The sequence below is a fragment of the Sarcophilus harrisii genome, chromosome 4 (genome assembly GCF_902635505.1).
Source record: "Sarcophilus harrisii chromosome 4, mSarHar1.11, whole genome shotgun sequence".
Lineage (NCBI taxonomy): Eukaryota > Metazoa > Chordata > Mammalia > Dasyuromorphia > Dasyuridae > Sarcophilus > Sarcophilus harrisii.
This window is the reverse complement of record NC_045429.1, coordinates 95,489,337-95,515,848: the sequence shown is the minus strand read 5'-3', so window position 1 is coordinate 95,515,848 and position 26,512 is coordinate 95,489,337. Positions and strand designations below refer to the sequence as shown.

The 26,512-nt window shown below is 41.7% G+C and overlaps 1 protein-coding gene across 1 annotated transcript in view; it reads right to left on the bottom strand.

Annotated features, from left to right (window-relative positions):
* The window catches only part of LGR6 (leucine rich repeat containing G protein-coupled receptor 6), a 153,504-nt gene that overhangs the window by 62,203 nt on the left and 64,789 nt on the right, over nt 1–26,512 (bottom strand). The window contains exon 4 of the mRNA XM_031937137.1: nt 24,032–24,103. Within this exon, the coding sequence (XP_031792997.1) occupies nt 24,032–24,103 (72 nt within the window). The remainder of the gene's footprint in view (nt 1–24,031; nt 24,104–26,512) is intronic.

Genomic DNA, 26,512 nt, shown 5'->3' with positions numbered 1-26,512 from the left:
ACACAGTCCATAGAGATCTTTAGGTACAATTGAGTGGCTCCCGTTTGAGTTTGACAATTCTGGCTTTTAAATCCATGAGCCTAGAAATCTACAGTCTTCTGAACTTCCCCTAGCTTGATACCTGTTCTGCTCTCTTTCCCAACTTCCCCTCTTTCTTTTTTCCTGGAGACAGGGGATGGTCTTAAATTGTCAGGGGAAAGTGATTTCATCAGGTATGATTTATGCCACCTAATAAGGTCCTTCCCCTCTCCCTGTCAGCTTTTCAACAGATCAAAGGTGGGATATTAAAATGCAGGCAATTGCAACTAGGTCTCCAGGCTATGCTAATTCACAAACAACCCTTCTCCCCTCCATCTGTCAGAAGAATTAATGTGTGTGCAAGAGCCTGGTGAGGCAGAGAAAGGTCTTCCTTTGTCTACATCAAAGGGCCAATACCTGCACATTCCTCTAAGCGATTTCTTGTGTTTTAATCGGTGGCAATATATAAAAATAATTATCCGCCCTGTGGGGAAAGGCTAAGTATGTAGTCTTTATGAGCTTCCCCTTGAGACCCAGATTTAATGATTTGGGAAGGTGGCCAACGGAGTGGGTAATGATCCAGGAATCCCGAGGTGGGGGAAGGGGACTGCAGCGGGTCATATTATCCATCCCCAGACTTAAGTGTTTGGGGGAGCCGTTGAGTTTCCATTTGGATTCCAAGTATTGGAAGGGCTTCTGGGGTACCCCTCCTCATACCAGTCCGGCTGGGACCGCTGCAGCAGCTGGAGCTGGGACCGGAGCTGCTTCGGACCTGGACTTCTGCCCCTGACCAGAGATGACTGTGGTCGGAGGAGGAGGAGGAGGCAGTTTGGGGGTTTCCCAATCCTCCTCTTGGAAGAAAGAATCAAAATGAGGAGGTTTGGGAAATGGGAAGCGACATTCCAATGTCATTAAAATGCCAAGATGTTGGCGCTGTGCCCCCTTGTCTTAGCAGACTTTGTGGTGTCAGGCACCAGGTTGGAAGATGTTAAATGTAACTTATTCAATACTTGGCAAAAGCCCTGAAAAAAGTCATGGGAAAGGGTTCGAGGGAAGAGAAGACATGGAGAAGATCAGGTACGTTCATTATGCCTGAACCTCTATCTCTGACCCACCTTCTCGGCCCTAGAGAAGACCTCCCAGGTTTGGCCAGCCCCTTCTCCATTCCAAATTGCCCCCGGTCTCCAGAAGTAGTCTGGGCCCTTGGTAAGCTGTATCCTAGCTTCTTACCTGCACTGTGAAGTTAGATCCTCTGCTATCCCTCTTATTAATCTTTACTATCTCCTTCCTACAAAAAGAGGTGAGATTTCGTTACCTCTCTTTTGAACCTGCCTACCCCTCAACTTCTGGTTTATAAATATGCTTTCAAATCAATCCCCAAAACTTCAACTTTGGCATAAAGGCCTCTTCACTGGTAATTTCTTTCCCAAACCCTACTATCTCATCAAAGTCATTTCATAGGACTCTCCCATGTTGTTTTCTTCTGGGTCAATATGTGCCTCCCTCCCTCCCTCCCTGACCCTAAACAAATGATCTTCACACTCTCGTCTCTTTGCCTTTTGTCCAAGTTATTTCCTCCATCATGAAATGCCTTCCTCCTTTCTTTATTCCCGAACCCTTCTTTCCCCTCTTCCAGAACATACTTAAAACTCCAAAACTCCCTTTCTCCAAAGAGCCTTTTCAAACTATCTCCACTTAACTCTGACCAATCTTTCTTTTCTGTAATTAAGACTTGTCAGTCAAACAATTAAGGACTATTGACCGACTGTGTACCATGTGGTCAGCTGTATGCTGTGTGGGACTAAAATGGTACCAGAGAAAGGCCCATGGATGAGGAAAGTGGGTGGGAGATTGGCTGAGGAACTTGTTGGGAAATGGAGCTACAGAAGCATGTGCTGCATTCAGAAGGAATGCTCTAAAGCAGTGGTTCTCAAACTTTTGTTTTCAGTATCTTTATCCTATTAAAAATTATTGAGGATCTCTCCAAAGCGTTTTTGTTTATCTGGATTATATTTATAGACATTTACCATATTGGAAATAAAAACTATTTTTGAATTTGTAGACCCTCTAAAAGAGTTTCAGAGATCCCCAGGATTCTCTAGACCATACTTTGAGAATGACTGGTCTAGAGAAAATGAACAAGGAGTAATATCCTACACCTGGAAGACGCATTCATTTAAACATGGGGAACACTCGAGCGATGATCAATGGAGAAAGAAACAAGCCATCTCTTGGTGGAAAAATACTATGGTCCACCAGCATAGAAGGAAGAAATGAATGTTTATTTCAGAAAATAATAATAGCTAATATTTACATAGCACTTTAAGATTTGTTAAGCCCTTTATGTCTATAAGGTAACCCAAAAGCTTTAGTGTAGTTTTAAGCCTTAAGAGTTAAAAATGGCCAAGGCTTTTGAAACATGTATCATCTTATTGATCCGACACAACCAATGAAGTAGGTGCCATTATTATCCCATTTCACAGATGGGGAAATTGACTCTGAGACAGGTGAAGTGACTCATTCACAAGCATGTGCTGGAACCAGCTTGTATTAACTTAGGAGAGCCAATTGTTAAATTTTCACTGTGAACAATCAGCAAATACTACAAACCAGGGTTTGATTTATTGTTTGTTGATGGACTTAAAAAAGTGATATATAATGAATATTAAACCTAAAAGTATGCCAAATTCGGAGCTTTCTTGCTTGCTTGCTTTTTCTTCTTTCCTTCCTTCTCTCCCTCCCTCTTTCCTTTCTTTCTTTTTTCCTTTTTCCAGAGAGGCAGTTGTTAATCATTTTTACAGTCTCAATCACTTACAGCTAGCAAGTATCCAAGGCAAGATTTGAACTCAGATCTTCCTGATTCCAGATCTTCCTCCCGCACAAGAAGATCTTATATAATAATGGCAAATTTAAACAATTCAGATATCTCCTGAAGCTTTCAGTACTCCGAACAGAACAGCAAATTCCTAACCTCTTTTAATGATCATTTTGTTTTTTTAAAAATATAGTGGCAGTAACCAGAGGAACTGGTCTTCTGGACCTGATTCTGTGGCAGTGGTCCACATTAAGAAAGAACCACTATTCATAATATAGGGAAAGGGATGTGAGGAGGAAGTGGTAGCTCTAATTTGGACTTAGTGATAAATACGACAAAGCTGAGCCCATATATCCAGAATATGGGGAAAGTCGATGTCGAAGAATTCAGGGAAAGAACAGGCAGGATGCAATGGCCTAAAACTCTTCAGATGAGGTCCCATCAAGAGTGATAGGACATTCAAACTGCTGATGACACAAGCACTTAGAACTCAGATAAGAGTGAAAAGCTGCCTTATGTCAAAGAGACTGGGCTAGACCTACAGGAAACTCACCAGCAAATCTAGAGATTCTAAATCCACTTGCAGAGAGTAGGAGGAAAAGTGGATGAGTGAATGTGAATACAAAAGCGAGACACTCTCATATGATCAGTGGTCCTCGAACAGTGGAATCTTCAAACTCAGAACACACCGAGACTGATGTTGGGAAGTGACTATCCCCTTTTTTGCATGAGGAAAATGAGGTTTTAGATAAATCAAAAGATTTGCTCCGTGTCACACAGATTGTAAATCAGATCTAGAAAGGAAGTCTTCCAATGCTTTCCCCTGCTTTCCCACTATTACTGTTGTTTCTGTACTAATCTGACCTAAAACCTTATTTGCCAGGTTAATTTAATTTAATTTATTTCTTGCTGATGCAATTGGGGTTAAGCGACTCGTCCAGGGTCACACAGCCAGAAAGTGTTAAGTGTCTGAGGTCAAATTTGAACTCAGATCCTCCTGACTTTAGAGCTGGTGCTCTATCCACTGCACCACCCAGCTGCCCCTAGATTAATTTTATAAATGATAATATAGGTATTAGAAAAAGGGTAGCCAGGTGGTGCAGCAGAGAGAAGACACAACCTGGAGTCAGGAAGAACTCCATTTAAATCTGGTCTCAGGCACTTATTATCTGTGAGACTCTGGGAAAGACCCTGTTTACCTCAGTTTCCACATCTGTAAAATGAGTTGGAGAAGGAAATGGCAAACCACTCTACTATCTCTGCCAAGGAAACTCCAAGTGGTTACTCAAAGAGTCAGACATGATTGAATAATTACAAAAGGGTGGCTTTTGTTTTGAAGCTTTGTTGAGGAAGAGAAAGATCGAATAAAGGACTGAACAACCTTACATGGATGGAGCCTTGATAACAGACTACAGAAAGAAGTAGAACTACTTAACACTTTTTTTTTTTTGGCTTCTTTTTTTTTCTAATAAGAAAGATCTTTAGATTGGCAAGGACAAAACAAAATGATTAACTGGGAGTTAAAAATGAAGGTGAGTGAACAGATGATCAAAGAGGATCTAACTTCCTTCAATGAGGCTCCTTAACTACAATTTACAATTCCTGAAAGGACTTGTGGTTGGGATTATTTAACCACTGTCTTTGATCTTTGAAAAATCTCCGCAATGTGTCATTGGTCTGAAGATAGGAAAATGTCCCAATTTTCAAAAAATATAAGACGATAGACTTCTTCAGGCTATAGGTTGATGAAATTGATTTTTATTCTTTGCAAAATTTAAGAAAGTATTATTAAAGGAATTGCTAAGGAAAACCTAGAAAAGAAAGCCATGATCACTAAGAGCCAATAGGGGTTTATCAAGAAATGAGGTTAAACTCATTTTCTTTTGTCGTTGTTGTTGTTAGACTTAACCAACCTGCTAGTCACAAGGGTATAATAAATATAGTATAGTAGAAATTTGCCAAAATTTTGTAAAAACCTCTCATCATATTTTTGGTGGACATTTTAAAAATATGTGAACTAGATGACAAAGGAACCTGGGTGACATAGTAAGTGAAGCATAGGATTTAAAAATCGGAAAGACCCGAGTTCAAATCCTGTCTCGGATACTTACTAGTTGTATGATTCTGACCAAATCATTAACCTCTCAGACTTAGATTTCTTATGCGTAAAGTAAAGATAAAAGACAATTAAGTGATGCAGTAAAAAGAGCATTGGGCTCGGAATAAAGAAGATCCCACACTTAGCTGTGTGACTCTGGGGCAAGAGTGAGCACTTCAATCTGTTTAAATCAGTTTCTTCATCTGTAAAATGAGCTGGAGAAGATAATGGCAAAGTACGCCAGTGTCTTTGCCAAGAAAACCCCAAATGAGGTCACAAAGAGTCAGACATGACTTAAACAACAACAAAACTCACTAGAGTCCTTAGAGTATAGACTAGATGACGGCTTCTGAAAGATGTTTGGTTACATGGAAGACTAACTGACCTCCAAGGTCCCTTCCAGGACATCCACGGCCAAGGCCAAGGCAGAAGAGGTTTCATGAGCCCAAAGGGCTGTGTAATTCCAAGGGGAGGGCAAAGGTCTTTTCCTGCTAGCATGGATCGGGGAAGGAGGGAGGGAAAGGGACACAGGATGTGCCTTTGGGGAACACAGGCTAAAGATAAAACCCCAGAATAAAGCACAAATTCTCAGCCTTCAACTTGGAAAACAGAAAAAAATAAAAGGCCCCAGGTTCACTTCTCAGGCAATATAAGGAACTAGTGATGACCTCTCTGCTTAGTGGAAACTGTCTTTTTTTTTCACTGCAGATTCAAGTAGAGTCAACTCTCCTTTACCAGTACTGAGCTAGAAAAGGAGGAATAGAAATCATCAAAATCTTCTTGGAGTTCATAATTAAAATTATAATAAATAGATAGATTTTATATGGAGCTTCAACATTTGCAATGAGTTTTATTGCACTTGCTGCTCATAATAAGCTTATGATATATGTGCTATTTACAGATAAGGAAATTGAAGTAAGAGAGGTGACTTGCCCTGGATCACACTGAAAGTGTCTGAGGGCAGGCTTTAAACTGAGGTCTTCCTGACTTAAATGTCACCTAGCTGCCCAATAAGGCTAAATCATCATCTACTGGTCATCCTGCCATCTGGGGGAGGGGGTGGGGGGGTAAGAGGTGAAGAATTGGAACAAGAGGTTTGGCTATTGTTAATGCTGTAGGGTTGCCCATGCATGTATCCTGTAAATAAAGGGCTATTAAATTAAAAAAAATAAGACTAAATCAACTAAAATAATGAAAAATTAATACTAAAACTACATTAAGATTGATAGTGGTACAGTGGATAGAGCACCCAGCTCTGAAGTCAGGAGGCTTCAGATACTAAACACTTCCAAGCTGTGTGACCCTGGGCAAGTCACTTAACCCCAATTGACTTAGCAAAAAAAAATGATAATAAAATGTCAATAAAATAAATATAATTTTCCTTTGTGGCTTTTGATTGCATCACATGAATTTGGGGAGTTTATTTTCTTGTCTGCTTATGCAATAGTAAATTCACCTTTCAGACTGTTTTATTCAGGTGGCTGCATAAATCAGTGCATAATCTTTAATAACACATTAAGTGACTGACTAATGGAAAGAACTAACCACATGCCCCAGATTATGAGTTACATCTCTTAAGGTCTCCTAGCCTCAGTTTCCTTATTTGCAAAATGAGAGGATGATCTCTTAAGTCCCTATCAGCTTTAAATCTATTTCTCCCTATTTGTTGCATGCACCAAGGACACATACAAGTACATCCATGTCTTCCATAAGCAAACCTGCCGATTGCCTCGATTTCTTAGGATAGCATGTCTCTGTCCTCCTCCTTTCCCGTTGCTGTACTTCAGTTAGCTTTCTCAGCCTTGCCTGCTTCAGTATGTAGGTACTGTTCAGCCCCTTCTTAACTCCCAGAAACTGGGTGGCACATTTTCTAGGGCTGAGTGACCTCCAGAGCCTTCTCCACCCTCAATCACTCCAGGTTTTTCAACTGCAAACAAGCCACAGAAGCGGATAAGCCTAGATGTTTAGCTGTCTAGAGAATCCCAAAATAGCCTTCAGTGGGAGGATCCTAAACACAAGGTGAGCTTCTCTGGGAGAAGCAGAGCATATAGATGGAAATGGGGGGAGGGAGGGAGCAAGGAAGGAAAAAAAGCAATGCTGAAGCACTAAAGAGTTTGGGGGCTACTCCCTGGTGTTTTCCCTCGATTCCTTTCTGAAGATCCCTATAAAAAAGTAAAGTCTGAGAGGGCACATCAAGTGCCCAAATTCCATATTCTGCTGGATGTCTAAGGCCTTCCCCTGCCTCTGAATGAGTCTGATCCTCACTCAAATCAGAAGGATAAAACAGCCCCCTATATGAGCAGACCCTCACTCAAATCAGGTTAAAAAAGCCCCCTATATGAGTGGACCCTCACTCAAATCAGAAGGATAAAACAGCCCCCTATATGAGCAGACCCTCATTCAAATCAGAAGGATAAAGCAGTCCCCTATATGAGTGGACCCTCACTCAAATCAGAAGCCCTTTCTCAGCCCTAGTTGCTCTTAGGGGGCTGTCTCTGTTTTTAGAATTCAGAAATGGAGCCTGGGTGGAACAGGGGATACAGGATATCTTGCCAATTCCTTCTGTATGTAAAGACTAGCCCACCTTAGTATTCTAACTGAAGTGTATGTAAAGGCTTATATACCAATCTTCCTTTTGGGGAGCTCTAAACTGGAAGTCAGGAAATCTGGGTTCTATTTCTAGCTATTTCCACTAACTAGCTGTGTATCTCATTCTATTCCCTTCCATTCTCTGGCCCCCAGTTTTCTTGTCTGTAAAATAAGTGAGTTAGATTAGACTATCTCCAAGATCCCTTCTAGCCCCAACCTTCATGGGGTCAATGATCCCTAGAGACTAGCCTTCTAGCAGCCAAGGCTCCAGGTGCTCCCTAAGAATGAGGCTGATTCTTCTTCCTAACCAGACCTATGGGATCATTCTAAACTTCAGTTAATGTGCTGGCAGCAGCTGGTGCTCTAAACTGATGGAAAATTACTTGTAGACATGAAAAAAAAAATACGCCTCCACTCTTTCAGACCTGCCTCTCCTTTCCTTGAGACTGGCGGAAGAGCTGGAAATGATGTGAGGGAGGGTGAGGGGAACTCAGCTCATGCCAGCTGGTGAAGTGTTGGCAAAAATCATTTTTATGTACCTGTGCTACCTTTACTTTCCAACTTGTCTCGCTAACAAACCCCTCCATTTCCCTTTCTATCTTCTCCCGGTTCTTTTCCTTTCAATGGCTTCAAAGCTAAGGAATGTTACATGTTTTGGTTCTCCTTAGAAAAAGTCAGAGATGCCTTGGATTAAGGAATCCCAGGCAATTGGAAGTTGTTTCAAAGAAGACCATCCATCCAGGTTTCAATAGTTAAATGGTTTATAACTCTGAACAAATCATTAATTATTAATTATTATTTTATTAATCATTCTCCTCATCAGTAATATGGGCATAACAATATTTGCACTATAAGTAAACTCTTACAAGCCCTCCCCTCCTTTTCAATAAAGCCATTGGTTTTTTATTTTGTGAATCAATAAACATTTATTAAGCACCTACCAGCGTCAGCCACTGTGCCAAGCACTGGATAAGTATATATAGCAATTTCTAAGGGTGGGTGAGAGATCAAAATTATCTCTAATATGTACATGGAGATATCTTTGCTACAAATTTTATCACACAAATTAGGAAAAACTAAAAATATTGTCCTGGGATCTTAGCACAATTCCTCAAGAACAGAGTAGATAATATGGCTCAATTTATTAGACCTGTTATGAGGAAAGAATTTTGTAAATCTGAAAGTGCTATAGAAATGTGAAAAGCCAAAAGGATCAATATTTACTTTTCCCTGAACTCTATTTTTCATTTCCCATCTCCATAATTTTGCACAGACTGTCTTATCCTCAATGTCTGAAATATATTCCCTCTTTACCTCTAATTGTCAGATTTATTTTTTCCCCTTACAGCTATAGACACAAAATGTTCAATTTGCCTTCTTTTAAAATTTTCAAATAATAAATATGAAACTTAATTCAATAAATACTAAAAAATAAAAAATAATTTTAAAAATAAAAAATACTTAATACCACCCCCTCACTTTACAGATGAGGAAACTGAAACCCAACAAAGTGAAATGACTTGCCCCAAAGCATCGGGTCTTGCAGATTCTATTCCCTCAGCAAAATGTAAGCTCCTTAAGGGCAGGGTCTACTCCCCTTTTGCCTCTCTATACACAATACCTATCAGAGGCTTAATAAATGCCTGTTGGATAGGAAAGAATTGGAATTAAAGTGTTGCCAAAGAAGAGTGAGTTATATGATAGCATTTTTCCTATAGTTAATCACCCATTCTTGTTCCTCCCAGCATTAACACACCAGGAAATTTTACCGGAGATTTAGCAAAATATTTCCTGCTGCAATAGAAACTTGACTCCTCTGTGTAAAGCACAATTGTGCCAAACAAGATGGAGAGGAGTGGGGTCTGGACCTCTGATATAATTTTCTAGGGAACTCCCAAATGGGCCAGCTTCCTCCTTGAATGTAGGTCAGCACCTTTTCTGCAAGTCTTGGAGAGTTTGGCTAGAACACTGAGAAGTAACATCCAGGGTCACATAGCCAGTAGGTGTCAAATGGGACTTCATGATTCTGAGGGCTGTCTCTCTATCTGCCATACCTTATGCTCTCTTAGGATTCATTAAGAATGGACTAGGAAACTGGAGTTGGAAGAAAAGGAGGAATGCTGTGTCAGTGTCTTAGTTTTGGAGAAGAGCTCATAGGCAAATTCACTCTGGATCTCAGTTTCCTTACCTATAATGGGAGAAGTTTGGAGCAGATGGTTTTCCCAGCTCTGACAGTGGACCCACAGAAGTAGCATGAGCTTTGAGTGTGGCTCAGAGAGACTAGGGACAGTGGACAATGGAAATGGGCTGTATGGGATAGATGTTAAGATATGCAGTCTCTCCAAGACATACTGCTTTCCAGATGGTTTATTTAAGGGGACTTGGGGGAAGTGGGAAGAGTCACATCAGCACTACCCAGACATTTAATGTAATTCAGAAGAGGGTGAGAGGTCAGAATAGGAGGAAGGATGAATCACCACTAAGGGATTGTTGTCTAGAGCTGCTGTTCTGATAAGGGGGAGAATGCTCCCTGTAGAAGCCAAAGATCACTGGACCGGAGTCCTCAATGGTCCAGCCCCCTGCCTCTAGATAGGCCAGCATCCCAAACATTCTTTAAGATCTGGAGAATGGAGAAAGGGACTTTCTTTGGGGATATCTTAAGAGCAAGTTGGGGACAGACCTGGATAGGGGCTACAGTGCTCCCCATGTCCATTTTCAAAAATGTAGGCATGCTGCTGTCAATGTTAATAAAATAAGTTAAATTAATAATCAATGATTTAAAATAAAATGAAAGCACAAAATTAGGGCTTTTATAGATTTAAAGCCTTTTCATTTTCATCATTTTGTTTAAGTCTCACAAAAGCATAGGGGTGGAAGAGCCTGAGATAGGGATAGGAGATGGGAAAGACAGGGAGGATTGTAGGTAGTACAGTGGGTAGGGCACCAGTCTCGGAATTATGGAGATCTGTGTTCAAATCCTTTCTCAGATATGTAATAGCTGTAAGACACTGGGCAATTCATTTAATCTGTCCACCTCAGTTTCCTTAGTTATGAAATAAGGATAATAATAGCACTCACTGTCCAGGGCTATTGTGAGAATCAAATTAGATAATGATTGTAAAATGCTTAGCAAATCTTGAAGTGCTACATAAATGGTAGCCGTTATTATTTTTCTATGTTCAGTCCTGTCTGACTCTGTGATCCCATTTGGGATTTTCTTAGCAAAGATACTGGAACAGTTGGCCATTTCCCTCTCCAGTGGATTGAGGCAAAAAGGATTGAAGTGACTTGCTCAGGGTCAAACAACTAGTAAGCGCCTGAGGCTGAATTGGAGCTCAGGTCTTCTTGATTCTGGGCCAGCATTATCTATTAGCTGCCCTAATCATTATTACATCATCATACCTATTTTTCAGATTAGGAAACTGAGACAATCATAATGAAAAGGCCCAAACTGAATTGGATCTTTGAAATGAAAATACAGGAATCAAGAGAAATACTGAATTTGATTTGATTTGATCAGACAGGAAAATCTATATGAAAAAAAAAAACAAATTTGCAGAGATGAAGTGGTTCTTTAACCACTAAAACAGCTTAATGGTTAATTGTGACTAGAATTCAGACTGCTTCTCACAGACCCCAGAGTCTAGAAACTCCTTGAAGATAGGGATTGATTTCTTCTACTCCAGGCTCATAGGAGGGGTCTTAGATGAAATCTAGTCCAATCTCTTCATTTTATAGATAAAAAAGCTAAAAAATGAAAAAAAAAAACGGAATGACTTCTAAGGTCACACAGAAAAATGATAGACTAGAATTTGAAGCCAGATCACCTGATTCTAAGTTAATCATTAATCATAATCATAAGTTAATTATAATCATGCTGAATCCCATTTTCTCATTAGGATCAAAGTCTCCAGGGAGCCATGGTTCCTAAATCAAATTGAGCTCTTCCCCAGCCTAGCTCATCAGACTGGGAAGACTCTGAGTTCAGGAACTATACATGTATGTATGTAAATATATATATATATATATATATATATATATATATATATGCAAAGGGTGGGGTGATGCATTGGAGACAATCATGCTGACTTAGCAGGGGCAGTGGTTAAATTTTCAGTGTGAGCATTTATGCTTCAGAAATCAAAAAATGCTACAAATCTGGGCTTGATTTATTGTTTCATTAATTCTTTAGACAAGAAAATAATAAAAAAATATTTGTAACACGATTCAAAAGTGCATTGCACATACTTTTTTCTATATTTTCTGTAGGTTGTTAAACATTTACTAACATATCATTGAATTGATATTTCCCTAAAAGACCAGGAGCTGTTTGAACACTGGGGCTCTCTCCACTCTCAGACTGGGAATTCCTGTAGAAGGGACTGCGTCTACTCCTCTTGGATTTCCAGAGTCCCTAAGACAGGGCCCCACACACAGGGGTGGCTCAGGAGTTCACTAGCAGGTGGCAGTGGGGAAGGGAGATTTAGGATCTGCCTTTCATCTCTCCCCAGATGGCAGCCCTACCCTTTGGCTCTGCATCTGGGCACAGCTGCCCATGTGGGCCCAAAGGACTACTCCAGCATGGTGGCCAAATCAGAGCTTGTTAGCTCCCTACATACCCAGCCCCAGGGCCCTCCTACCTTGCTCAGGCCCAGACCTGTTGGGGCTTCATGAGGCCCCAGTGGTAAGGGAGGAGGATAGCTCAATTTATAGAAGAGTATTCTGGAATTGGGGGCCTATTCTAAGCCATGGAACTAAGGACAATCTGGGTAAGGGTTAAGAAAAAAGCTGGAGAGATCTATCTATCTGTGCCGGGGTGCCTCCTGTGAGAACAAGTCAACACTCTGCTCCTGGGTGGCCTGGTCTCAATGGACAACCTCCCAGACCAACGTCCAGAGTTGAAACAGACAACCATTGGGGATGTGAGCCATGGCCCACTGTGGACATTTTTTTGGCATCTCAAAGAAACCAAATTACCCTGTGTACTGGTTCCCACCCGCTGCAGGGGGCTGCCCTCATGCCTGCTGGGCCCCAGAAGGAGCTGCTGCCCCAACCATATGTAGTAATCAACTCCCGGAACCCTGGGGTGATCCAAATAAAGTAGGCTATAATCATGGAGTCCAAAATAGCCATGCTGGGGAGGACAGCCTGCTACCCCGCCACCTCCCAAATCCATCCCCTGCCAGGGGCCCCTTTCTCCAGCCCCAAAACATGTCTAGGGCTGAGGGGCCTGACTCAGGGGTTGATGGGTACAGGCTAGCAAGCCAGTTAGAGGGCACCTACCACTCCCACTAGGTCACCTTCAGAATTCTGGGACAGAACAGGACAGCAGAGTATTTCAGGCACAAACACAGGAGGCCCAAGACACGGAGCAGAGTATCCAGGAGCTCAGACCCTTCTTGCTTCCTCCTCCCTCACTCCTCAAGAAAAGTATCAGTAAAGGAAGGTTTTTTTCCCAGGGCCCTTGGGAGATGAGATACTCAACTGTGGTCTGGGGGAGAATGGTCTTAGTAATAACCCTTCCTTCAGTCCTCTCTCCAATTCTCTCTCTGATCTCTTCTCAGTTTCTCACCTCCCTGAGGGCAGGGAAAGTGTCTTACTCGTCTCAGTAAAGTCCTCCACATATCTTCCCCCAGCTTCTGGTGAATCTCCTTCTCTAATTAATAATAATTATAATAACTAGCCTTTATATATTATTTTGCTTACAAATACTATCTCATCTTAGTCTCACAACAATCCTAGAAGGCTCTTACACCCCAATTTTACAGATAAGGAAACTGAGGCAGATAGAGGTCAACTATGTTCACACAACTAAAGTTCCTTAGACTGGATTTGAATTCAAGTCTTTTTAATTCTAGGTCCAGGACTCTATCCATTACACAATCTACCTGTCTTGTATTTAATTTTATATATACTTTGTATATCTTTATAAGTCTACATTGATAGAATGTAAATTTATTGAGGGAAAAGGACTGTTTCATTTCTATCTTTATATTCCTAACCCTTAGCACAAGATTTGGCACATGATGGGTGCTTAATAAATGCTTGTTGATTGATAGAAAAGCATTCTGCTTTTGCAATAACTGAATCTTAGGACTGAAAGGTATATCAGCCTTCAGGATAGGGACTGTCTGCTTGTATTTGTATACCTAGAACTTAGTACAGTATCTGGCATATAGTATTTAATAAATGCTTATTGATTGAATGATTGATATCATAGGAATATGAGTTCAAAGCATTCTTGAACAAACTCATTTCCCACAACATCTCCAGTAAGTATTATTCAGGATTTTTTGGAAAACTTCTAATAAGAGGGAAATCCACTGCCATTGCAGGTAGTCTATTCTAATGTTGGAAGCATGCTTTCCAGCCTTACCAAAAGTATATAAGAAAAAGAGGATGAAGTATTGGAAATTTTTAAAGAGATATCAAGAAATGTTTGTTGCAGGGCAGCTAGGTGGCACAGTAGATAGGGCACCAGCCCTGAAGTCAGGAGGACCAGAGTTCAAATCTGATCTCAGACACTTAACACTTCCTGGGGTGACCCTGGACAAGTCACTTAACCCCAATTGCCTCAGGGTAAAAAAAAAAAAAAAAAAAGAAATGTTTCTTGCACTAAGTCTATAGTAACCAGACTTAGTATTATCTGGAGTTGGGCTCTCTCTGTTTCATTTTCCTGAAGGGAATGTGTGCCATCCAGAGTCCATTCTTTTCTCTCCTTCCAGAGTTCCTTCCAAGTGTCTTGTTTTTCAATCCTCATCCTCTGCTGAGTCAAAAGGACCCTCTTCCTTCTTTCCTCTCTGAGGAGGTCATCTCTTACTGGGCTTCTTACACTCCTATTTTGCAGGATTCTCTAGAGAATTCACGTTGAAGATTTCTAAAACTCCCTGCTCTTCCTCAAATTTCTCTTATTATCTTCAGGGTCGGTTGGGCACCTGACATAATAGCAGGTGACACTGGACAGGCCTTGGGAATCAGGATAACTGGGATGAAGTCAAGTGACCAGAGAATCCACTCTTAGTTCCATTTCTAACAAGTCATGTGACCTCAGACTAAACTCAGTTTCCTTTCTCCCTAATGGGACTCATAAACATTCTACCTCTTGGGAATGCTGCAAAGATAAAACAGATGAATTAGTTGATGGAATGATGCTATTGGAAATGTTTTTAAATGTCATGTATAATATATTATTATTCAAGTTTCCTTGTACCTTAAATTTGGATGGGGGTTGAGGCTCCTGTAGGTTCTGATCAATATTGAGCCAGCATGTTTGGGAAAAGCTCAGAAGTCACATCTTGCTCCTAGAAACTCACAGATATGTCATATTACCTTAGCATTCCCAGAGTGGCCCTTACTCTTAACCAATAGAATTTGGAGCTTGGATTACAAAAAACAGCTGATTCATACTTATCTCCTTGGTAACCTTCTTATGGTCATAAGTTTGAAGGTAAGAATCTATCTGCCTCTTTCTCTTTCAAAGGAGTCAATGTTCCCAAACTTCCAGACTTCCAATTGGGAAGTAGAGGGAAAACCCGGTGCCTCTCACTAGGGATGGGAGCTACCTCCTATGGACTTCTAGTTCTTACCTTGACAAAATCACCAAGTCCCTTTATACCAAGTTCTAATTTCCCACCTCATTCTTCTTCACTACATTCTTAGGTGTTCGGAAAGCAGGAGACTTTTTCCATAGTTTAGAGGGAGAAACTAAGGCACAGAGTAATTAAATTATCTGAGGAAGGTTACATAGAAAGATGAAGAAGGGTTAGTGTTACTATTAATACTTTGAGTTTTTAGAAGACCATAAGGTCACAGGATCATGGACCTGAAGCCTGGGAGGAAGTTTAGAGGTCACTAAGAGCCACCCTCTCATTTTCCAAATGAGAAAACTGAGCCTGAGAAAAATTAAATCACTTCCCAAAGTCACCCAAATAAGTGGCAGAGCCAGAATTTGACACAAAAGCTAGTAGCAGCTAGACGGTGCAACGGACCAGAGATCAAACCCAGCTTTGGATGCTTACAAGCTGGGTGACCAAGTTAAGTCATTTAACCTCTCCCTTCTTCAGTTTCTTTATCTGTAAAAAGGGAGTAATAATACCGCTTACCACAGAGGATTGTTGTGAGAATATTATGAAATATTTGTAAAGAGTTTTGCAAACCTTGCAGGGGTCCTCAAACTTTTTAAATAGGGGGCCAGTTCACTGCCCCTCAAACTGTTGGAGGGCCGGACTATAGTAAAAACAAAAACTTTGTTTTGTGGGCCTTTAAATAAAGAACTTCATAGCCCTGGGTGAGGGGGATAAACGTTCTCAGCTGCTGCATCTGGTCTGTGGGCCGTAGTTTGAGGACCCCTGCAGTTAAAGAATTATATAAATGGTGGTAGTAGCGGCTGCTGTAGGTTACCTACTAATATCATCACCCTGCCCTCCAGCCCCTTCCCACTCCAAACCAACAGTCTATCCTCAAAGGTCTTCTCTGTCTTTCTGTGTGTGTTTGGCTTTCTCCATCTCTCTTTTTCTTCCTCCCTTCCAGAGACTTCCCCCAGGTCTTTCCCCTCAGCAGTCACTACCCAATGTGTTACAGATTTGCCATTTGGGGAGAGGCTAGAGGAAGGGAGGTGTTGGGAGTTCTAACTTCAGTTTTAGCCTGGAAGCTCTAGCTGTTCTCCATTAATTTCTCCAGTAGGGCAGAATATTTGCTGGATGTATGTGGTTGTCCTTTGCAATGATGCATTTCCCCTTCAAAGTGCTCTGAACTGGTCTGTTTTTCTGGTTTTTCCCCAATTCTACCACTATGTTTTCCAATTCCTTCCCTGAGACTTTCTGGCTTGAATCTTCCACAACCACCACCCTTCCCCTCTACACATAAACACTGCCCCTCTCCCTGACCCCCGCCCCAAGGATCTGCTTTGAGTTTCCTCAGAAGTCCTCCTCTTTTCCACATGGTCTTTCTCTCCACCTTTCCTCCCACCCTCACCCGGACTCCATTATCCCTCTATTGCATTTCTATTTGTCCTCCCTAGTTCTGCTGAGTATTTCTGCTTTCTCTTGGCCTGAGCCCAGCTCTAGCTTGTGATTGGCATTGGTGCTCCCTCTCTCCTGCTGCAGAAACTTTGTGACTCAAGGGAGGAGGATCAGTGTGGTATAAAAAATAAACTTCTGGACTTGGAGTCAAAGAGATCTGAATTCAAATGTAGCCTTTGACACTTAGTAGGCTATATGACACCTGGCAAATTACCCCTTTCTCATCAGTAAAATAAGGAGTTTGGGCTTAATGCCTTCTAAGATCCCTTTTAGGGGCAGCTAGGTGGCTCAGTGGAGAGAGTGCCAAGCCTGGAGACATGAAGACCTGAGTTTAAATTTAGTCATACTTTTGTATGACAGTAAGTCATACTTACCATCCAGGGACAGTCCTGTTTGCCTCAGTTTCCTTATCTGTAAATGAGTCAGAGAAGGAAGTGGCGAACCACTCCAATATCTCTGCCAAGAAAATCCCAAATGAGCTCACAGAGTCAGACATAACTGAAACAACTGAACGACTAGGTGCCATCTAGCATTAAATCAACAGATGCTAACCCAAACAACCTGGGAATGATGTCAGACTGGGACCAAGGACTCTTGGCATTCAGAAGTCAGCACGGGTTGGTCAATCCCACCCCCCCCCATCTTCGTTTTTTTTTTCTCTGCTCTGAATCCTGACTGATGCTTTTACTTCTTCTCGGGAATGAGGGGCATAGAATTCTAAAATACTGGGACTAGGACTGCCCTTAGGGATGGTCTAGTCCAAGGTCATCATCCGTGACTTGCCTTAGATCGTGGAGCTAATTAGTGTGCCTGGGTGAATTCAGTCTCTCCAACTAGATTATGAACTTCCTGAGGCGAGAGTCCCAGTTTCCTCCATTCTCTTTCTCCATATACAACTGAGCATATATTGGCATATAATGTTTTTAACTAACTGCCTGACTCTCTCACTCTTACTCTGACTTTCCTTTGGTCCAAAACTACCTGTGCCTCTTGCCATTTTGCTAATCAAAGTTCAAAACCCAACTCCTACCAGAAGCTATTGGGATCATGTACTTTGTGACTGGAAGGAACTCTGGAGATCACAGCATCCAACTCCATCAAGGAGGAAGTAGGTGTCTTGTTCAAGAAAAAGGGTTAGAGAGCTGGGCTCCTCTGAGAGCTGTTAGCATGTGGCTAGGAAACTGTAGAGTGACTTAGATCCTTTGGGGAGAGGGGAAAGGGAGAAGGTAGTTTAATCCCATAGGCTCTGATTAATGGTCTGGCCCTTTAGGGAGTAAGCCTGATTTGCTTTGGCACACTACCTCATCCTAATAAATCACCAAGAAGGATGGGTTGGATATTTTTCCCTCTTTCCCTCTCCTTCTTTCTCTCCCTCCTCTCCCCCTCCCCCCCCCCCGCCCCGCCCCCCTGTCTCTGTCTCGGTCTCTGTGTCTGTGTCTGTGTCTGTGTCTGTCTGTCTGTCTGTCTGTCTCTCTCTCTCTCACACACACACACACGCACTTTCCATAGTGTCATATGACTAAAGGTCTGGGTTAGAAGAAATTATAATTCACATCTGGACCATCAAGTGAGGCTCTGGGAAGAAGGAATAAAGGCCAACATTATTGCCTATGAAAGGACACTACTAGGATCATAGGATAATAATAGCTAGCATTAGTATACCGCTTTTATGTTTACAGAGTGATTTATAAATAATATAAATAAATATAGAGTGAATTATAAATAGTAAATAAATTATCCTTGTAATAACCCTGAGAGGTGGGTGCTAATATTGTTCCCATTTTACAGTTAGCGAAATTGAGGCAGATAATAGCTAAGTGATCAAGGTCAAACAGCTACATGTCTGAGACTTCATGGGAATTCTGGTCTTCCCAACTCCACTTCCAGTGCTCTACCCACTGTTTCACCTAGCTTCCTGGAAGGGATAGTAGAAGCCATCTACCTCCTTTTACAAGTTAGTAAACAAGGCTCAGAGTAGTAAAGTGCCTTTGCCCAAGATCATGAAGCTAGTAGATGTCAGAGGCAGGATCTGAACCAGATTTTCTTGACTCCAAGATGAGCACTCTCTCCTTTAAATCATGATGCCCCTCATGTCTCCATCAGGGCAATGGGGGCAATCACTTTCTATCCATCAGCCTGTTTGCATGCCTCCTAAGTATGCTCCCTTTCCCTCTGCCCCTCCTTCCCAACTCCTCCCCTGCCAAGTCTTACCTCACCTCTGAGTTAAATAAACAGCAATTCAATCTCTGTGCTCTCTGGCATGGGGGACAAGAGGGAAGAGCCCCTGAGGGGGAACACATCCTATCTCTGCCCAGCCCAGCCTTGACTGGGGGCCTTTTGGGGAATGGGTAAGATAGAAGGGAGGGAAGTAGGCGAAGTGGGGGGGGGGAAGCTAATTATTTCATTTTCACATCAACAACTAGCAGCTAATGAGGGTTCCAGCACCTCTGTGAGGTCTGGCCCTAACCCAATTAGAGAGTGGGAGGGAGAGAAGTCACAATTCCTTGTTCCATCTATGGATTCTCATCTCCCAGGAAGCTATAGAGCAATTCCCTTTGGGTGAGGGGAGAAGGCGGGGAGATTCTCAGAAAACCATTTAGTATTTTATTTGATGCCATCCGTATCTTAGCTCAGGCTAGAGCTGGGCACAGAAGGTTCCTTGAAGGCAACAGCTCCAGGATTTCCAGTGCCTCTTGGAGCTGGAGCTGGTGGTAGCAAAGAAAGCCTTTCACTCTGGGGAATAACCCCAGGAATAAAGATGCCTGAGCCCCTTTCCATTCTGTTTCTTCCATGTTGGGTGTCCCCCCCCCTTTCTTTCCTCTGCAGCCTGTGGGTCAGTGTAAGATTTTCAGAGTGCTGAGTGAAGTACAAATAAGAGATGGAGCAATAGAAACTTATGCAGTTAATATCATACAATGATCAATTCTGATGGACGTGGCTCTCTTCAACAATGACATGATTCAGAGACCAGTTCTATGTCTTATGATCAAAAAAGCCATATGCACCCAGAGAGAGGACTGTGGGAACTGAGGGTGGATCACAACTTAGTATTTTCATTTTTGTTGTTTGCTTGCATTTTATTTTCTTCATCATTTTTTCTGGTTTGATTTGATTTTTCTTATGCAGCAAGATAATTGTATGAATATGTATACATATATTGGATTTAACAGATATTTCTACCATGTTTAACATATATTGGACTCCTTGCCATCTAGGGGAGGGAGTGGGAAAAGGAAGGGAAACTGGAACATAAGGTTTTGTAAAGGCTAATGCTGTAGAATTATCCAAGCATATGTTTTGGAAAAATAAAAAGCTTTAATAAAAAAAAAGAAAGTTATATTATTAAAGCTGAGAAAATTATAGATTAGTAGGACTCTCCAGTGGGGAAAAGAGAAGACCAGAACCAACTTAAAGTGAAGACCCAGGATGGCTGTTGAACAGAGAAAGGCCGTTTGCTACTTGCACTGAGATCTGAAAAAGAGCAAATGGGGTGAAATTGCAGCCTGAAGTATTTGAGCTATTAGTCAGACAGGGCTTGCCTTTTAAGGTAGCCCCTCAAAACTATCTGGGGGATTTAACAGTCAGTAAATTTTTTAAAGAGCCTATTATATGGCTAAAAACTGGAAATTGAATAGATGCCCATCAGTTGGAGAATGGCTGGGTAAATTGTAGTATATGAATGTTATGGAATATTATTGTTTCTGTAAGAAATGACCAGCAGGATGAATACAGAGAGGGTTGGAGAGACTTACATGAATTGATGCTGAGTGAAATGAGCAGAACCAGGAGATCATTATACACTTCAACAACAATACTGTATGAGGATGTATTCTGATGGAAGTGGATATCTTCAGCAATGAGAAGATCCAATTCAATGCCAATTGATCAGTGATGAACAGAACCAGCTAAACCCAGTGGAAGAGCACTGGGAAATGGACCACAACATAGTATTTGCACCCTTTCTGTTGTTCTTTGCTTGCATTTTTGTTTTTCTTCCCAGGTTATTTTTACCTTTCTAAATCTAATTTTTCTTTTGCAACAAGAGAACTGTATAAATATGTACACATATATTGTATTTAAGATATACTTTAACATGTTTAACATGTATGAGACTGCCTGCCGTCTAGGGAAGGAGATGGAGGGAGGGAAGGGAAAAGTTGGAACTGAAATGATTGCAAGGGACAATGTTGAAAAACCTACCCATGCATATGTTCTGTCAATAAAAAGCTATAATAATAAAAAAAAGAGCCTACTACATGCCAAGCACTATGAGGATACAAGAGGCAAAAGAGAGGTTAAGATTGAAAGTAAGGGCAAGTGGAGCAGAATATCTTAGTAAAAGGGTAGGAGAAAAGGGGAAAGAGATAGTAGGAAGAATGATGATTTGGAAAATCAGAGAAGCTGGATTTGAATCCTGGATCGAGTACTTAGAAGCCATGTGATCTTGGATTAGTTTCTGCTTTCTGTACCACAGTTCCCTTTTCTGCAAATTACAGGAATCAGCTGGATGACCTAAGGTCCATTTTAACTATAGAGCACAGGCACCCCATCAACACCCTGATCATCACTGATCATCACAGCAACCCACTGAGCTAAATGAGGATCATTTCTTAACTATGGCAGGGGAAGAGCCAGAGTCTTGAAATATTTCATTTCCTCCTGCCAGGCAGATCCCTCTAGGTCGAGCCAAGTTTTTCTTGGGCTCTGCTTCTCTTCCTCACGTGTGACATGCCCCAGTCCTCCTCCATTCCAGGTTCACTCATCTGGGGCAAAACTACCACTCTATTGCTGGGTAATTCATATTATCCTGGTCATTAAAGTTGGCAGAGGTCTTAGACATCATCTACTCCTCCCTTTGCCTATGCAGAAATTGTGGAACAGAGAAAGGGATACACAGATAATAATACTTTCCTAGTACTTTAAGATTTTTAAAAGACTTTGCAAATGTTATCTCATTTCATCCTACCTATAGTAGTGATGATTTTGATTCCCATCTGACTCCCCATGAACCCCATTTAGGGTTTTCTTGGCCAAGATACTGAACTGGTTTGCCATTTCCTTCTCCAGCTCATTTTACAGATGAGGAAACTGAGGCAAACTGGATAAGTGATTTGCCCAGGGTTATACAGCCAGTCAGTGATTTTGAACTCAAAAAGCTGTGTCTTCCCAACTCCAGACCTGGCACTCTGGGCACTATGGCACCACCTAACTGCCCACAGCTACCTTTGGGGTAGCTGTTCTTATCCCATTCTCTACATGGGAAAACTGACCCAAAAAATGACTCACTGAGGATCACACAAGCTAGTGTCTGAGGTCAAATTTGAACTCAATTCTTCCTGACTCTCTACCTATTAGGTCAGACTGCTCCAAAGCTTGGGGTGCTGATGCTATCACTAGGACTCTTTTCCCAAAGAACTAGTGAGCTCTTCCTACAATTGAGCTGGCCCAAGTCCTTGTGAGTTCAGAGAAATCCTGACTTTAAGTACTACTCTCCCATCTCTCCTCCCCCCCCCCCCAGAAAAGGGAAACTAGAACAGCTCAGTCTCTTGTCTGCTCCCTGGAATGCCACTTCTGCGTGCCCTTCCCGATCCTGTGTCACACATATGCCCTGTCCTAACTCTGACCAGTTGGGGGGTGGCAGCTCTCAAATCTGGAGATATCACCAAGATCCCAGTCTCTGAACTACAGTTAATGTTATGTTGGGCATGAACAGGGGTGGTAAGGTTTGATATGAACAGGGTTCATCCAATTATTTTATAGAGGAGGAAAAAGAAACCAGGGGAATAGCTTGTCCTAAGTCACAGTGGGGATGAGGGGAAGATCTAGGTTTCTGTCTTCAAATCGAGCCCAGACACAAGCCAGTTTCAGGTAGAACTGAAGATCTCCCCTCCCACTGAAGAACTAAAGATTAACCCTTTTCCTGAACTCCTTTGTTACTCTGGTGAAACCTCTGGACCCTTTCCCAAAACAATTATTTTAAATGCATAAGATAAAATACAAAGGATTACAAAGGAAATATAATAGTTATTAAAATTCTTAACCTCAGAATTTTAGGAAAAAAAGTTAAAGGGCATGGTACAGACACATTCAGAAACATGAAGTTCATGCCCATAAATACCAGCCTTACCCTCTGCCAGTTTGGAGCTTCCATAGCTGGACAGGGTCAGTTATATGAGCAATATGAGCAAATGAGCAGCGACACGGAGCAGAAGCCCTTTCTTTAAGCCTCACAGGACTCTTACCCCCAAAGAACAGATGACAATAACCTCTGCTTTCCTAGCATTCTTGTCCAAGTTCTGAGTTAGACCCTTGGGTTAGCAAACAATCTCACAGATTGAGAAACAGGCTCAGCACCTATTCTATATGCCTCAGTTTCCCTTGCTTTGAATACTAATAACTCCTTTGCAGGAGTATGCTGGAACAAGCTCACAGATAACTGTTAAATTTTCAGTCTAAGTGTTTACACCTCAGATACTGTCAAATGCTACAAGTAGGAGTTTGATTTATTATCTTCTTGATTGCCTAGATTTAATAAAGCCATGTAGAAAATGTTAAGAATGTAGTTTAAAAGTGTGTTGTGATACATTATTTTTCCTGAGAGCCTGTTATTAAATATTTGCCTGAATAACACTGCCTTTAATTTAAATTCCCTGATTTGGGTGTTTAGTGAATACTAGTTAATTCACATGACCCTGATATATCATTCCATTCTGACTCAACTGCCCCCAAATCATTTCAAGCCCTACTAATCTGGCCTGGCTCCTCCTTCCTCTCACACTTCAGCCCCAATGGGGTCTACACAGGAATTGTCCACCCTGGAAAAATGACAGGACTTATTCCAGACTATAGTGAAGCCCTGAATGGAGCTTCAATGGAGGGAAGGGGGAGGGGAAAGAAAGGAGGATGATTCCAAATTTTCCATGGATGGAAAAAGGGGCCAGTCAAGGATAGAATGAAAGTGCTCTCCTAGTGTAGAGGGTAACCCAATGTCTCCCCCACATACGCAAGGAAGAAGAGAAGACAAGGGCGCATCCAGAGCTCTCAGTCCAGACCCAGGGGGTGGATAGGGAGGAGGGAAAGCAGATTAAGCTGAGGAGACAGGGAGTCCTGGTTCTTCCTTGGGGCAGCAGTCCCGCCCCACCCCACCCCCCTAAACCTCCCTGCACCCCCAGGCTGCCATGGCAGACTGCCGGCTCAGCCCGGAGCCTCTGCTCTGGTGGCCCCACATCAGGAGGTCCCATTTCCACAATCCTCCAGGGGGGTTCATACCTTCCCCCAAAGACACACACAGCCACACTCCCCCCCCCCCGAAACCAAAGCTAGGAGCGGCACATGGTAGGGGGTGAGGGGAAGAGGAAAGAGGAGGAAGAAAAGGAGGGGGGCCCAAGAAGCTGCAACAAAGGCAGAGTCTGTGACTCAGGCCTGGGGAAGCTGACGGCCCCAGGAGACCGAGTCCACAGAACTCCAAGTGTCGGCTCACTAATGACTTACAGAGACTGGAGGTTGGGCAGCTCCCACAATGCCTCAGCAGGGATTCTACTCAGCTGGTTATTCTGCAGCATCCTATAATTAGAACAGAAAAGAGTCTTAAACACACACTTACACGGTACATGGCACCCTGGGGCTCCCCTTCCCAGACCAGGTCCTTTCAGTCTCCTCCTAGGGATCACAAGGGAGCCTCAGGTCTGGCTACTCTTCATCATTAGCCTAAGACAAGAGGGCAGAAATCCTAGCCACAGGCCAATGAGGTTAAGAGAGGCTAGCAGCATGGTTACAGAAAGGCAAACAGCCTCTGCCACTTTGTAGCTCTGTAAATATCTAAAGTCCCAGGTTGTGGTTGGAATTGGATGCTTGGGAAGAGGAATGATACTGTATAACTTAGGGTGAGCTGAAGACTAGGACTCCTGAACCTTTGTCTCGGTTTCACCTGGAGGAAGATAGATCATCTTGGTTCTCCTCGGCAAGATCAGCTTCCCCATATGTAAAACTGGACAAAGAGTGAATAGAGAAGAGACTTTTGGGTGAAAGATTCCAACTGGGAGATCTTCAATCACTGCTAATGAGAGAGATCTTTGGGCACAGATTCCTTACTAAGAATGGGAGATGAGGGAGGAGATGACACAAAGATGGAAACTTCTACTCTCAGTGTAATTATCTAGCTGAAGGAACCAAAGACTGAATATTTTAAAGTATCAAGGGTAAGGGAATATAGAGCAAACAACAGACATAAGTTGAAAATGAAGTAGTTCCTTACTAAAAACCATATAAGTGATGAATAAGAAGTTCATAGCCAAAAAATCAAGGTTGGAATGAAAGAGACTATCTATCTATATCTATATCTATAGTTATATAGATATGTATAACTATATAGCTATAGATATAGATATATAGACTACCCATCTATATCTCTATAGATATAGATAGATGATAGATAGATAGATATCAGAACTAGATTCAATTTGGGTGCCCATTAATTTAAGGCCATCAAGATAAATTTTGGTACACAAAGTATAGTGGAACATTATTGTTCCACAAGAAAAGACAAATATGAAGAATTCAGAGAAAACTTGAAAAGATATGTATGAACTGATACACAGTGAGATAAGCAGAATAAGAAAATAATCTATACGACTACAATAATGTGGGAGGAAAACAACATAGAAAGATAACAAGTCTAAAAGTGACTTCAGAGGATTGAGATTGAAAAAAGCATTCTTCTTCTCTGTACTGAGGTAGGAACAAAATAAAGCATTATATTAACAGACCTAACCAATGGACTGACTTGTTATGTTTAGCTCATTTGTTACAAAGGCAGCTTCCATTGGGGTTGAATGGGGTAGGGTCATTGGGAAGTGACAATGGTGCATTAAGGAAAAAAGCATCAACTAAAAATTTGTTTTTCAGAAAATTTTAAAAGAAAAAGAGAGAACTGGGCTTATATCCCAAAGAAATTATAAAGAAGAGAAAGGGACCTGTATGTGCACGAATGTTTGTGGCAGCCCTTTTTGTAATGGCTAGAAACTGGAAACTGAATGGATGCCCATCAGTTGGAGAATGGCTGAATAAATTGTGGTATATGAATATTATGGAATATTATTGTTCTGTAATAAATGACCAACAGGATGATTTCAGAAATGCCTGGAGAGACTTATACGAACTGATGCTGAGTGAAATGAGCAGGACCAGGAGATCATTATATACTTCAACAACAATACTATATGATGACCAGTTCTGATGGACCTGGCCATCCTCAGCAACGAGATCAACCAAATCATTTCCAATGGAGCAGTAACGAACTGAACCAGCTACTTCCAGAGAAAGAACTCTGGGAGATGACTAAAAACCATTACATTGAATTCCCAATCCCTATATTTATGCCCACCTGCATTTTTGATTTCCTTCACAAGCTAATTGTGCAATATTTCAGAGTCTGATTCTTTTTGTACAGCAAAATAACGGTTTGATCCTGTATACTTATTGTGTATATAATTTATATTTTAATATATTTAACATCTACTGGTCATCCTGCCATCTGGGGGAGGGGGTGGGGGGTAAGAGGTGAAAAATTGGAACAAGAGGTTTGGCAATTGTTAATGCTGTAAAGTTACCCATGCATATAACCTGTAAATAAAAGGCTATTAAATAAATAAAAAAAGAAAAAGAAAAAGAGAGAGGAACTAGGTCTATCACTTCCCCATTGATATAGGAAATCATGGCAGTTCAGAGTTGTAAGAGGCCTTGGAGGTCATTTGAGGACAACTTGTACTTGGACAGGAATGACGTCTATAAGATCCCTCACAAGGGGTCATCTAGTTTCCACTTGAAGATCTTTAGGGAGAGTGAAATCCTTAAGTAACACATTCTACATTTAGATAATTCTAATTATTAGGAATTTTTTCCTTGTATCCAGCCAAAACCTCTTCACCTCCCACCTTTAGCCTTTGGTTTCTTTCCTCCAGGACCAAACAAAAC